General features: G+C 46.8%; 1 protein-coding gene across 1 annotated transcript; it reads left to right on the top strand.

Moving 5' to 3' along the window:
• Positions 1-8535: 8535 nt before the first annotated feature.
• Positions 8536-10388, top strand: LOC146204190 (uncharacterized). Its single transcript, XM_084604407.1, has 2 exons — positions 8536-8547; positions 9999-10388. Exons 1-2 carry the CDS (start codon positions 8536-8538, stop codon positions 10386-10388), a joined length of 402 nt encoding a protein of 133 aa, XP_084460533.1.
• The last annotated feature ends 4243 nt before the right edge of the window (positions 10389-14631 follow it).

Consider the following 14631-nt stretch of genomic DNA (forward strand, 5'->3'; position numbering starts at 1 on the left):
CTCTGCGCACCGAGAACCTTTTCACCACTGCGACCACATCCGTTCTGACTCCTGAGGCCAGAAACCGGCTACAGCTCTGAATCATCCATTGCCAGAAAAATGCAGCGCGTTTCCTGCAGGTGTGCATTCCGGGACAATGCCCTTTTCACGGGGTGTGTATATGTGACTCTCTGCCGATCTTCGTGGATGAAATCCTATAGCTGCACGGTTGTAGATGACGCGAGGAGGAAGCGACGCCCATTGCACCATGCCGGCGCCGCGGTGACCGCATTGTGCTCGGTAACTCAAGACACCCCGCGCATATGCGCCGCTCAAAGTCACAGGAGACGATTCCACCTAGCTCTGCAGCATCAACAAACCCCTGGCTGCTTTGCCCTTTGGGATCCCTCTCTCTCTCTCTGCCCCCACGCTTTCCTGTCTGCCGAAAACCTGCATGCTGAGAGCGTCTCATTCACGGCCCGTGCTACACGCTCTTACAATACGAAGATAGTATATGCGTACGTGCGTTATGAGTGGATTGTGAAAACGCTCTACCTTCCCCCATACTGCGTGAACATGATATGCTGCAATCACTGTCACTACTTTCTGCTCCGAGGCCAAAAAAAGGGGGGAAGCTTTCGCTTTCTACCAGCGTTGGCGTGGCCATTTCGTATGGTGTGCTTTCGCGTCGTCTGCTACACTGCCGCTCAATGTGTTTCCCGCCCGCTCCCGCATGATGGCGCCACATCCTCGCGCAAAAGGCGGATTGGCCAGCGGCAACACGGTGGGGGTGGCCTTTCTTTACGTCATTGACGTCTGCTGTTTACGTCATGAACACACTTGAAGTGATGTCGTTGGCTGCGGGCCAATTGTGAGCGAGGGTTGTGAGTATAGTTGTGAGCGACGCGAGCCGCTCCCAACTTGAGCGCTCACAAAGGGAAAATGGCGGTGATCTATGCGGCGCGCCGGCGTTCTGATGAGGCGGTAGCGGCGGCGCCCCGACGCGATCATCGGCGAAGGACGGTGTACGAAGACTGTTTGACGTGCCGGTCGAGATGATTCGACGCATGTTGCTACTCGAGAAGGATATAGTACAGTGACAGTGCGACGCGATGAACTGAGATACGTGTGTGCTGCCGAGTGCGCTGTCTGTGCGGCGGCAGCTAATGTGTGCACTGTGCTTTTTCCGAACTGCTCTTTCTCTATGCTGCTAGTGGCTTCAAAGCCGCTACTGGAGCGAGGCGAACATCGGCCTCGCGCAGCCTACAGTTCCAAAGCGTGTAGCTAGGGCGGCGACGAAGAAAGGCTTCCTTCCACACGGCAGCGTATCCGGCGTCGTCGGGTTTGTCGACGGCACATCGGGCGTCCACGAGTAGCCTTGTGATGTCCCTGTTTTCAGATATGAGATGCCAACATGATTTGGGTCATGAACCTCCGTGCCTGGGATATTGGCATGATGCTTTCTTCTGGCGGCATTCTCAGCTGCACAGGTTGAGGCAGACCTGCTGGAGACGTCGAATTCACGACAGTGAGCCGCGCTGCTCTTTGCAAGTTATGGTAGGCTCCACGTGCCTCACTTGTATTGCCGTTCTTGGGCTTTTATAAAAGCTGAAACATAAGACACGTAGTACATTGTTGAAATGCCTACGTAAGAAACGAAGATGGGAATGCGTGTGTTTGATGCCTGCAATGAGTAGGAATGGGGCATCATTTATACCGATATGAAGTGCAAGGCTGTCCTTAGAGCAGTGTTTCTGAAACGTTTAATTATGCATTGTTTGCACGCCCATCAATGCCATCGTCATCAAAACCTGGCGATGAGCTACTTGATGCGACTCTTCCATTGTGTCAGTAAGGCTGTTAAAGTTTATGAGGCTGTTGAGGTCGACAACGACGAAGAATGTGCTTAACAGCGAGCCATTTTCGGTTATGCTGCATGGTGAGAGGGGCACCTGTTGGAGACATGGCTGCCAGTGCCATGGAATCCCTGTCCGGAATCTCCAGATGGGTTATGGAACAAGGCATACACCTCCACAAAGTTATTGGTGGATAACTGCATCGGCGTGCAGAAGAGCCGCTTCCGGTGCTTGCAAAAATACTAGGCGCTTCTCTACCAGCCAAAGCGTGTCGCATGTGCCGTGTTGCATAACTTCTTCGGGTGTCTTCCTGCCTGCAGACGAGGAGGGTAGACGAGGACAAGAAAGAGTCACATCTGTATACCGGATACTTGGAAGTGGGATCACTATTGCCATGCATACCTCTAGGGAAAAGCCATAGAGAATCATGTTGTGAGCCTGTTCCACAGAACCTGCCACCAAAGGCTGGCACAGCTGCACATGGTGCGGCAATAGCTGCGGCGTCAATCCCAGTACAGCAATCGGCCGTGATATACCACACGTTGCTGACCAACTCATCACAGGAAGTGAAGTGCAGCGTCTTCTCGTTTCATGTCTGTGCCAGAAAACCTGTTGTGGTAAAGATGCATGTTCTCGAATCATGCGTTAAAATGCCTCATCAAGATATCTGATTACATTCACGCACACTCATCTGGTAGCAGGAGGTGTTGATCATCAGAATTCGTTGAAAATTACGGTTAAAAAGGGCCACATAATGGGCTTCTGCCGCACACGGCGGACTTATTGTTGTCCGATGGCGGAACCGATCACTTCCACATTGGAGCAACTATTTGAGACCTATGACCCATTTCCCAAACATTTCACCCCAAAGGCCGAGCACTAAGCCGGGGGAAAGCTTGTACCCATTGAAAAGCCGGTGGGTACCCGGCGGTACCAGGGATCGAACCTGGTACCTCCCGAACACGAGGCGGATACTCTACCACAAGGCCAAAGTCAAATTTGTCTTCGTACACCCTCCTTCACTGTTGATTGCAAACCGTGCATGTTGGTGTTTGTGTGTGCGCATGTGTTTGAAAATAATTAAAGCGTTTCACAACGAGGCAGCAATTGCGATGCCTATCGGAATGGGAAAGTCTCGCTGAAGCTTTTTTAGAAGCACCTGTATCCACTGTGCACCTTTATTTTCCTGCAGCATTTCACACGCCTGAATATTCAGCAGCGAAACTAACCATCTGCAATAGCATCGGCAGTTATTTATACGTGCTGCACAATTGTGCTACACAGAGGGGACACACAAGAATAATTTCGTAGAGCCTGTAAGCTGGCACAGTACTCAACGCAGGTCTGACACACTTCAGAAGCAAGAAAACAAGGCTTGCACAATAGTAGTCATAGGTTTGGCACATTTCAGAAGCAGGAAACAAAGTATGGCACTTAACAGTGCAAAAACATGACACAAGTAGTGAGATGTACAATTTTGCATAGGGCAGTCTCCATTAGTGAGCCTTTCGGAACTACAGGCCTGCATATACTGTTCGGATGCACAGAACGCATTTGCTTAATGCTAAACAGTGTAGCACATCAAGGATAAAGCTGACGAATCGAATGAATAATATTGCGAGTTTTAGTGTTCACGGTGATTGTAACATACGTAGCAAATCTCATAGGTATACAAACTGGTGCAAAAACATCACATATGCATCAAGGAAATGGTGTGTGGTCAGAAGGTATCGCTCAAAAGCAAAGCAATCTAGTTACGGAGAACGCTGAAAAAAAAATGCAGCGCACACTACAATGGATGCTACATCGAAAGCCCTGTCACGGTGGCACTGCAATGAATGAAGGCTTCGGGTTCAGTCCCGGCAGGGGTGGAAGCATTTCCATGGGTCATGTTCTTTCCCAACTACATACGAACAGATGATCATGCAACCACAGAGCTTCATTTTGGCTTACACTACATGCTTCACAGTCGTCTTGTATTTCCTAAAGAGAAACAAATAGAACCACAGAGCGCGCACGTTGGACTTTCAGCACTTTTCTCATTGATTCTAGTCGGCGCCGACCGAAAACATCTCCGCTAGTTGTCTTTGTTCATTTCCATGTCAAACGCTCCATGAAATTGTATCGCTGCAGGCCCTGAACTTCGAGTGCATTGTTTTAGATTTTCAGCGTGCTTACGGCACCTGCACAGTACTTCGATTTCAGACGACGTTAAAAAAAACAGCACCTTCTCAGGGAATCAGCTGTTTGCTTGCAGGCCGCCAGGTGCACGCCATGACGCCGCCGGCGCACCATCGCGGCAACCAAAGTTACCTAATAGCAAGTATAATTGCAAAACTAAGAACGCTTCTACTTGAGCTTAATGTATTCAATGTTAAAAATAGTACCTTGCCAAAATAAATCTTCGTTTGTTTAATTTATTGCGTGTTAATTGCGTCGTGTTACAAAAAGTTAGGAGATTGCCGCTTGTCGGTTTTGTACCACACTGTGGCAACAGTGTTTGCCGAGCATTCGGAACTACCGGGGCGGAGCCACGCTAAAAGTCACTGGTAATTGGACAATTTCGTACTTCGTCACGACTGACGTCTGAAGGCTGCGTCACGGCTCCGTAATTTTGACGTCAAGCTCACAAACTTGTGAGCGGAGTCCGCAATTCGGCCCCTGTGCTGTATCAAGGCAGCGGTCCCAGTCCACGCATATAAAATGCCCGCTCACTTTAAAGGGTGTCACTATCCGATCATGATTATCATTATCGCGACAGTGACGCCGAGATAGTGACGAGGCATGCGGAGCAAAGGGAAGGTCGCGCCGGCAGGGGCAGTGCAGATGCGCGTGACGATTTTCTGCTTTCGGCTGGCTCGTCTAGGCGGCGCTGACCTCAATTTTTTCTTGGGCTGGGCGCTCCGTTTACTTCTGTCCGCAACTGTACATTTGCAAGTTCTACAATGCTCAGACATGTTTGAGCTAAGGTGTTTATCGCCTAATGAACGTTCATGCTCCCCTGCACGATCATTTATGCAGCGCCCCGTCTGGCCTATGTAGGCCTTTCCACATGTCAGCGGTATAGTGTAAACAACTCTTGTCGCGCCTTTGACAAAGGGCTTCGCATGCTTCTTGTTACAACCACTTTTCCTTCCTTTCTGCTTTTCGGTGCGAGAGCACAGCTGGCCTGGCCTCTTTGGTGCAGAGAACACTATCCATTGAATACCACGCTGCCTGTGTTTACGCGTTGAAGAATACTGAAAAAAAAACTTCATGGGACACGCGATCTAAAGAAAAACATCATTTTGCTTGGCCGAGCTGCAGCATAGCTTCCCGACCACCAAAAGTATCACCGCCCTCCCGGATGGCGTTGGCAACATGCAGATTTGTACAGACAGAGCGCCATTTTATGCCGCATGTTGGTGTGGCTCAATAGGTTTGATAACGCTCTCAAATCGCTTTGTAAGCCCTTTCATGTACACTTTGTAGTCGGTGTTTGTGAGCGTTACTGTGCGATACGCCCCCACTGATAGGAGTGCACGGTCTTCAGTTTTAGGAATAAGCACGATGTGAGCAGCCCGAAAATAAAATGGAATTTGTTTCGCCTCTTATGAGTTCGTGGTGACTGCATGAAAAATTGGAGCTAATTAACCGACGTAGGCTTTGTAAAATGCGGCGTCAAGGCCGTGTGGCCCAGGTGTTCTTCCCAGTAGTTCGGAGATTGCCTGTTTGATTTCATCCAAGCTAATGGCTTGCTCCAAAAGCACTCGAGCATCTTCAGCTAGCCTAGGCAATAATCTAAACGTGCACGGTCCTCTATCGCAGCTCCCGTCTCGCTTTTTGCGTATTATGTTCTCGTAGTATACTCTACCACCGATCGCTCACTTTCATTTATTTTATTTTTTTATTTAGAATACACCTCAAAGGCCCCAGCTGTGGGATATTACATGAGGAATAGCGGCATCATGTAAAAGCTATACATTAGTTATCATAAATAAATTATTTTCTCTATGGATTTTTTAAAATCTTGCGGCATCACTAGTAGTTTTGTTTCGAAACCTGATCTCATGAATTTCATTTAGGGGTGCATGTCTCCTTTTGCCACACAAAGCTCGTTTATTGGACATTTCCCCCGTTCAGCGCTTCTCAGCTTGGGCCCTTAGCATAGCTGCTCGATACTTCTCCAATACCACGGCTTCGAGCTGACCCTTAAATTCTCGTATTTCTTCAGCTATTTTTCTGGGTTTTCCCTCACAAATTGAAATGAAGATGGCAAACACTTAACTGAAATATTTTGTATACATTACCTTGCCAAGAAGTACGCTGTGCTTAATTGAATCAAGTGTTTTGCTCGAGTTCAGTTGGGAATGAAGGATTTTGCAATTTTAAGATAAGTGGTTCATTGATACCAATCAGATTCAGCACATTTTTGTTTGATAGCCCTTATTGCAAAATAAAACTATTTTAACTTAGTAAGAAAATAATTTATTCGAGAATTAATCACTTTCTCAACCGTTCTTGAAAACCAAGGGGATACCGATATAGGTGTATTTAAAGTAATAAGCACATTCGCAGCACCGCCTTTGAATGAAACAGCTGTTTTATTCCAGGACAAGGGTGTTTTTTGTACTTTCAGATATTTCCACCAAAAGTAGTAAATGCTGATATGAAAAAAAGCGGCTTTTTAAAGTGCAGAGGCTGCCATTACGTGAACGGAGTATCTGGTAGATTTCCGCACTAACACGTCAGCCAAAATCGGTGACATGCGGGAGTTAGCCCTCGCAGCCGACACCATGATGCTCCAGAGCTTGCGCACCGTGCCAGATACTGCGCTGTCAAGGGGTGCATATAACATAGGGTGAAGAACCGGGTGAAGAACCGAGGCAATTGGGGGAAGGGGGGGGGGGGGGGGGGGGGGGGGTTAAGCTCGCATCCTCGATATCAGCAGTCGAGCACGCTAACTACTGAGGCTGCGCGGAGGGCAGCTATATGTTTTGATGTGTACGTTCATTGCGTTTTTTGTCGCCATCTCCAGGAAACATCTAACTGTCAAGAAAATGATTCGAAGAGATGTCTGGTTGAGTGCAAACAGGCATGCGCAGGTGTCCTAAAACACAATCATGAAATAATGCCACAAAACCCGATTTAAAATAGTGCGTCGAAATCTTCTAATGTCATCGCGTCGCCTACACATTTTGTATTTAGCTGTTCCTGTGAATTTTTTTGTAGAGCCTCTTGCTGTTCATTGTTGCGAACTAATTCGCTAGGTATGCGGCTTTACAGAAATTAAAAGCTCCCGCCACGTCCCCATGTATACGCGGATTCTACCTCCTCCATAATCAGATGAGGAGATAAAGCTCAATAATGCATTAGCCAATTGGACATAGGTTATCATACACAAGAAGCGGTCTTTTGTCGCCTAAAGAAGAGGAAAATAAACGTGACCTGTAATAGAAGCTGAAAAAAAAAAAAAAGTCAACCTACTAGGTGTATACGGTATGGCTTGAACTGGAGACCGCTCAATACCTAGAAAAATCCAGAGCCGATATCTTTATTCTTTTTATTTATTGCTGCCAGAAAGGAAAGAGAACAAAATTCTGGAACGCTAGAATGACGAAAGCAAAAGGCCTTCTAGATTACTTTGATCGAAGTAATCACTCATAAAAATAGCTTAAGTACATATATTCACTCTCCCGCACAAAATTGTTATTGTGTGACATATTACACACCGTAACACACGTAATGCATAGGCCCTGTGTCGCTGTGAAAATAAATGCGGCGTATTCAAGTGATGCGCGTACATCTGAAAACGCTGAAAGGTAACAGGTTAACAGGGAACAATTTTGATGCAATCCAGTGCGAATAATCGGATTCCGGGATGGTTCAGGGGATGGATATCTTTCCTTTATTTTTTGATAACGTGGCAACGCATCCCAGAACCAATTCCCATTTCAGAGTTTCAGGGGCACTCGGCGAAGGCAGTTTAGAATGCCGAAGCAACAAATATTTTCGACTTCATTTATTTCCTGCTAGATCCTAGGAGCGTACTGCACATGATCCAAGCACAGTTTTTACTTTTGTGGCCAACTGAAAGCCAAGGTGAGCAGGAATACTGTGGGCGACTGTTCGTTAAAAATTGGTAGACAAGGTTTTTCATAGCATGAAGACGAGAAGCCATCGTAACTCGCAGAGAGACCAGCAGTGCTGATTGATAGCCGCGCGAAAATGTGACGTGGTGGCGATTAGTGTCACGTTCAAAGAGTTCTCCCAGGCCGACATTTTGCTCCACGCGTGAACAATCGGACACTCGGAGAGCCGGCGTGCGGTTCTGAACGCCGCCTATGCAGCGCACCGAGAGTGACCCACAAGAAAAAGAAACATTAGGGCGAAAGTTCTCGGGCAAGAGTCCTTCTTTGTGATTGAAAAAAAATATATATATATATATATGCCTGGCATCCGATTGAGGCTGTGTCTTGCCGGTCACTAGCCCGTTTTCCCATGCAGGAAGTGGTTTAACGGGGACTCCGCGCAGAGCGTGAGTCTCTTAATGACCGCAGAAGGGCTGAGTCTGTGCTTTGCGGGGGAGGGGAGCATTGTGTTTTGTTTGCTTGCACGACCCTCCTTACCTCACCTCCCTCCTTCCACTCAGCGAGTTGCGTCTTCTGTATAAAAGGTGCAGAGTGCGTTCGCAAGTCAGCACTGATCTACCTCGGAAGCCATGCGACAATCGGTGAGTAGACGACAGACGTCTCAGGGACGTCTCCACTCTTTAGACGTGAAGCGCGTTTCAAGAGTGCGGTTATTGCGCTCAGAATGTACTAAATGCGCAGCGCTTGCCTATGTGACAGCTTTCGTTACCTGACCTCGGTACAGCTCGCTGACGTATGGGCCAGCTCTCCACTAATAAGCGCCGTAACAAAATGTTCTAATCTGCACGACGGGATCTTTTGGAGGGCAGCCGTACTGAAACGGGGAACCCTTGTCGTATCCTAGAGATTTTCTGACCTGCACTATACACGTACCAACCTTGCGTAAAGTAACTAGGAAACCAGTGGTTGGTCTCTTTGCCATGCATCGGAGTGTTTATGGCGGCCCTTGCGTTTAAATCTGGGGTCCCAAAGCCATTGGCTTTGGGACCTCCTCCTGTATTTACCAAAATCTTTGTATTCAGCCATTGCATTGAATAAATTGTAATTCTGATTCTGAGAGCCCTTGTGCTCACTTTTTTAGAGACTTTGGTATTCAGGTGTGCCGTAAGGGCTCCACCATAGGCTGGAGAAGCGAACCTCATTGCCTGACTACTTTTGGCAACGATTGTACGTACTCTTGACAGGCGCTAAAGAACGTTGCTCTAAATTATCATTCATTCTATAATACGACCAATGAAACGATCGATTCCTTAACCTCATTTTCAGCAAGGATGCCCACCGTTCACAAAAAGCTTATTTCTCGTTTCCAGATTCATATAAGTAGCAAAGAACGATATAGCATGTGGTATACATTCTAACTTTTAATTTGTTTTCTGCTTGCTTAATGTAACACAGTGGCCTACATTTCCTTAAAGCGGCAAATAACTATTACATTAATTTGGAGGCGAAATTTCGTTTGGGATCGTACTTAACTAGCAGTTCTGTGTATACATACGTAGGTGATTCTATAAAACAACGTTTGAGGTGCACAGAGTAGTTCAACAAAGAAAGGAAACCCAGGCTTGAGCTCTTTGGCCGTATCGTAGAAGAGCATACAGGGGAAGGATTCGCTATACTCCATGCCTTGCTAATTCTACTCTGCTCTAAGAAAAAAGGCGTGCCAAAACACTGGAATCAGGGAAATGAAGGTAAACTTAGCGGGGACAGACCTTGATTGTTACTTTATGTCAGGATGGTTGAACATGCCTTTAAGCGGAAAATATTTTCTCGCAACAAATGTCATCAAATCAGCATTTTTCCCGTGTACGGAATGACCGAATGCTGTTGCGATACAGTACTGGTAGAAAAAGCACAAAGTAGTAGCAATAGGGCACAGTGGCATCAGCAGCCGATAGATCTACCGGTTTTTCTTCATTTTGCATGCGGCTCCTTCGCGAGGAAGTATTGCATGTGTCGGAACGCACGGTGTCCACCTGTCCAGCCATGTGGCCGCTTTTGTGTCAGTGACAGTGAAATGTTGTCTGTATTTCAGGTTCTTGTACTTTTTGCACTGGCCACGGTCGCCTCTGCTGGCCTGCTGGGTGACGGCGGAGACGATTATGGTGGAGGCGGCGGCGGTGGTGGTTTCGGTGGTGGTGGTGGTTTCGGCGGTGGCGGTGGTGGCGACGACATCGGTGTGGCTTCCGTGTCATACGTAAAAACACCCGTCGTGAGCGTCAAGTACGTGGCCAAGCCAGTGGTCAGTTACGTGGCCAAGCCAGTGGCTACAGTGTCCCACGCCTTGAAGCCTGTAGTGACATACACGACCATCTCGAGTGGCGGCGGAGGATTTGGCGGTGGTGGTGGCTTCGGCGGAGGCGGCGGCGGCGGTGGGGGATACGGCGGCGGTGGCGGCCACGGAGGAGGATGGTCCTGGCCATGAGGGCAGATCTGTGACGAGCTCGTTTTCAGCTCGGGACAGAATTCAATTCATCGACAGCGTTCAACCCAACAGCCTTCAATTACGGCCACATCAGGACTGCGCTGGTGGCGATTGGTGCCGCTCCAGCGAATCCAGTGAGAAAGAGCAAATAGCTTTTAAGGAAAAAAGTTCATTTTGAAATAAACGACTGGCTGTTAATATTGTGTGCTTCTCTTCTTTTACCATCAAATAATAACCGTGTTATTGGCTATAGGTTGCTCTACATACGCTGTAAGTGTCTGTGAATGAACCAAAATTATTATTGAGGTGGTAAGTAAGAATTCAATCAAAAGCGACATTAAAACAGATAAATTCTTTCCCTTAGAGGCAACATTTGGTCCTAATGCACGCCCCCAAGGTCGACCACGTGTTCTGAGCCATCTCGAAGAATGAATGGCGATGCACAGAAACATTGTCTAATATACCCAACTGTATGAAAAATTAAAAGTATGCGTCGTAACTGCAGAAACTGTAGCATTGTGGAGCGTGTTTAAATGACCTTATAGATAATTTTCATATCAAAAAAGCACCTGCAAAGTCTGTTTTTGTCCAAAAAGTGTCTTACCAATAAGAAACACCAAACTGCTGAAAAGATGCTAGCCATATGCTAATTTTTCTAGACAGCTAACTCGAAACTTATGAATTTTGAAGATGGCAGAGTACCGCGGTGGCTCCAACAGTGCGAAGTGTTGCTCGAGGAAATGAGGAAGAGCTCATAAGCTGGGTATCAAGCACTGCGGCCGCTTCCAGCAGGGGCGAAATACAAACATTGACCTGTATCGAGGTTTCAGTGCATATCGAATATTTCTAAGGTAGGGAAAACATTTTGGGCAACACTCAAGATTGGCCATTAACGGCATGGCACGAAAGCGTTAATGGCTCCCCGTCAGCGAATCTTTTCATAGATCCTCGCTCGTGCACACTTGGCCCTCACGGCATACATTTTGCTTCTCGCCTAATTCAAGCAAAGTATTTTCCTCCGGAAGCAACAAAAACTATCTGATAAGTTTCTTTGTTTTTGAGACTTTCTCATTTATAGGTTATTTAACGGTTGATGTGCAATAATTCTGTATGGCGGAGGCTTGCCTGACATGAATAAAAAAATCGAAAAATACAAAAAACTGACATCAAGAAGAAAGGATCGTGTTCCTCAGAGAAAACTGAAAGAATAAGGGAACTGAGTAATTGTTTCTCGAAAAGGTGACAGTTCAATATATAAATGGGTTTAAAAAGTTCTGGCCCAAACTCTGCATGAATATCAGGTGACCACTCAGCAAACACCGGTGGAAATAGACACATATTATGCTGCTTTGCCGAGGATTCAATGTGACTAAAAGGCTGGGAAATATTTCATTCACTGAAAAGAACAATGAAAACAAAACGTCTCGCATGGAATTCGAGCAGAGCAGCCCCCGATAACAGGGCGTCTAGGAATCGACAAAGTTTACCTCATACACAAGTGTTAATGCGATGGCATTAGGGGTGCCATAACGGCGAAATCTTCCCTGCGGCGTCGGCCTCTGTATGAATCCTCCACGCGTAAGCCATGGCATGCGGTGCTTAGGAACATTTCCCTTTCTCCACCTGGAATCTGCCAGCCGTTTCCTCAAACCGCGATAAGTTACCCTTCTTGCCACTTTATTTATATGTAGGAGAAAGGATGGATATGCTGGATTAAGAAGAGTGGCAGCAACGACAATGCCTAAATCCCCGTTTACAAGGCGTCGTTCCCGTATGGTCACTATTATTACCGTGAAGGCAGCTAGTGAGGCGCATTTTCGCTTTGTCTATGTAACACTGCATTGCATCAGCTGAGACGACATCCACATGCTTTGATTTCTAGGTTTATTTTTGTTTTGCTCAGCTTCCTGAGAGGAAACCTTGGATGAGCTTCCTCTTGACAAGAACTTTCACTTTCGAGCTGAAGCCTTTCGGCTAGACACGGCGCTGGAAGCCAGATCGGCAGTGCGCATAATCTTCGAAGGCAACTCCTGACGGCATTCCTGCCAGTGTTAACAGCACTGAACAGCCCCATGCAGCGTCTATAGCGAAGGGCCGGAGCAATAGGGGAGAAAAGCCTCTACGCCTTTTTTAGAAATAAATTTCCACATATAAAGCTGCAAAAGCCAGTTGGGAGCCTGACCTTTATTTACCCTGTGAGTCTAAAATCTGAAGAGCATGCCTCAAATCAAAGAGATGATATACCAAGTGCAGCCATAAACCAACATAGTGAATAGTTTCTCACCATGGTGGACATGACCCTCTGACCTTTAGCCGGCGGGCTGGGCCACCTCCAAAATATGGCCTGGGTTACCCTAATATTGGTCTCGGCCTGACTTGCCGGCCAAAATTGATATTCAAGTATAAACAACTGCACCCAATTCGATGGTCGCACCCAAATTTGGCCCCGGCCACCTCCAAAATTTGGCCCGGGTCCCCTGAAAATTGAACAGCACAAAAGCTCCGTGCAGCCCGCGCTTTCGCAGGCGTTGCTGTTGTAACCACTTCAAAACGCCGTGTTTATTTTATTTGTATACTATTTCTATATCTCTCTTCCTGACAGCGTCCCCGTACTTTCACCCTCTACTTCCCTTCTTCCCCTTTTGCCGCCCATCTCTTTCTCGTCTTTTTTTTTTTTTTTTCTGGTCGCTTTGGTTGGTAGCCTTCAGTGGACTTCAGCCACACAACTCTTGCAGGGTGTGCTCCGAATAATTGTTCACGCAATGAAACAGCGTCCGTGTCTGCGAAGTGATATGTCAAGATAACTCAAGGCACTGAAGGAAAGTGTTAACACTATCGAGTCACTACATTAAGGTGGCTTTCGTGTCCTCCGTTGTTTTTTTTTTTTTTGTTTTTTTTTTCTTCTTTTTTATTTTTTTACTTGCCCAGCAATATGGGTCAGTGGCTTTTGCGCACGGCTGCTCATCAAAAGGGAGCCAGTTTGACCCGGGCCACAATTGCCATGTTTTGACTGGGGCAAAATACGAAACGCCTGTAAGCAGTGTGATGCCAGCGCATGGTAAAGAACCTCATGTGATTTGCCAATCCATAGCCTTTCACTACGGCATTCTTCGTGTGTCGAGTTTCGTTTCGGGACATTAAACTGCATAATTGATGTGAAGAAGAAGACGAGCCTTCTCGAGACGGTGACGACGAAGGTGCACATTCTTTAAAGGCGCATTGATCGCTAGTTGCGACAGCCTGTCAACCTGGCTAACCGTGGACGTAGTCGCAGCACCGCTGCTCCTGCTGACTTCGACGCCGCCTAATAAACCTTCTGCTAGATAGGTTACATTTTTCTGCCTCCTTTAGTGGCGCCGCTTTTGAGCTACAAGTTGTGAATTATCTCCACACATAACCTTAACTGATAACATAAGCCAGTAAATACTGATTAACATCCAGCCAAGCGCTGCTATACATATGGCCAAGAAAAAAAGCTATAAAGAGTTGACAAAAACTTTGAGAGTCAAAGAAAACTTCGTCCCGGTCCGAGGTTCGAACCTGAGACAATAGACCCAGTCCGGGGCAGCACGCTAAAGCATGTGCTGACCTTGAGGATGGCTAGCAGGTGGCAGGGCAAGAGCGAATTATTTTTTTTTTCTCTTTTACAGCAACACAAAAATTACAGTAACACACGTCAGCTACACTTGAGCTGCCGTTTGCAGAGTTAAAATCTCTTCAGGTGCACCAAATCATCAAGCAGACAAACCCACTTTTGTGGATTCGGCTGCCCTCTGAAAGCTTCACATAGGTATACTGCCTTCTCAATAAAGTTCTCACGTCCTGATCGAATGTTTATATCGGCGTGTCGTATGCCTGCATTCTCATTTTCCACAAACTGTGGAGACCGAGGATCATACTTAAATCGTAGAGCATCTCGTCGTTCTGTACAGGCAGGAACCGGATACCATAAAGGTGTAAGGGGATGTCCTTTTTTTTATCGTTCTTTAATTGGAGAACGTCCCAAAAAAAAAGATTGGATCCCAGCACTCTAAGAAAACATGCTCAAACGTCAAAGGCTTTTTTTGCATAACAGATAGTTTGTTGTATATGAGACGAAGATTCCTTTATCATGCAGCCATGTTTTAACCGGGAGAATGCTGGAATACAGTGCGAAAAGAATGATTTTACTGGTTGTCTAAGGGACATCATCTTAATTCTTTTTAGAACTTCTTGCCCCGCCCTCCATGGCTTGGTGACCGGT

Source organism: Amblyomma maculatum, chromosome 1, assembly GCF_055883805.1.
Source record: "Amblyomma maculatum isolate TAMU_Amacu chromosome 1, ASM5588380v1, whole genome shotgun sequence".
Lineage (NCBI taxonomy): Eukaryota > Metazoa > Arthropoda > Arachnida > Ixodida > Ixodidae > Amblyomma > Amblyomma maculatum.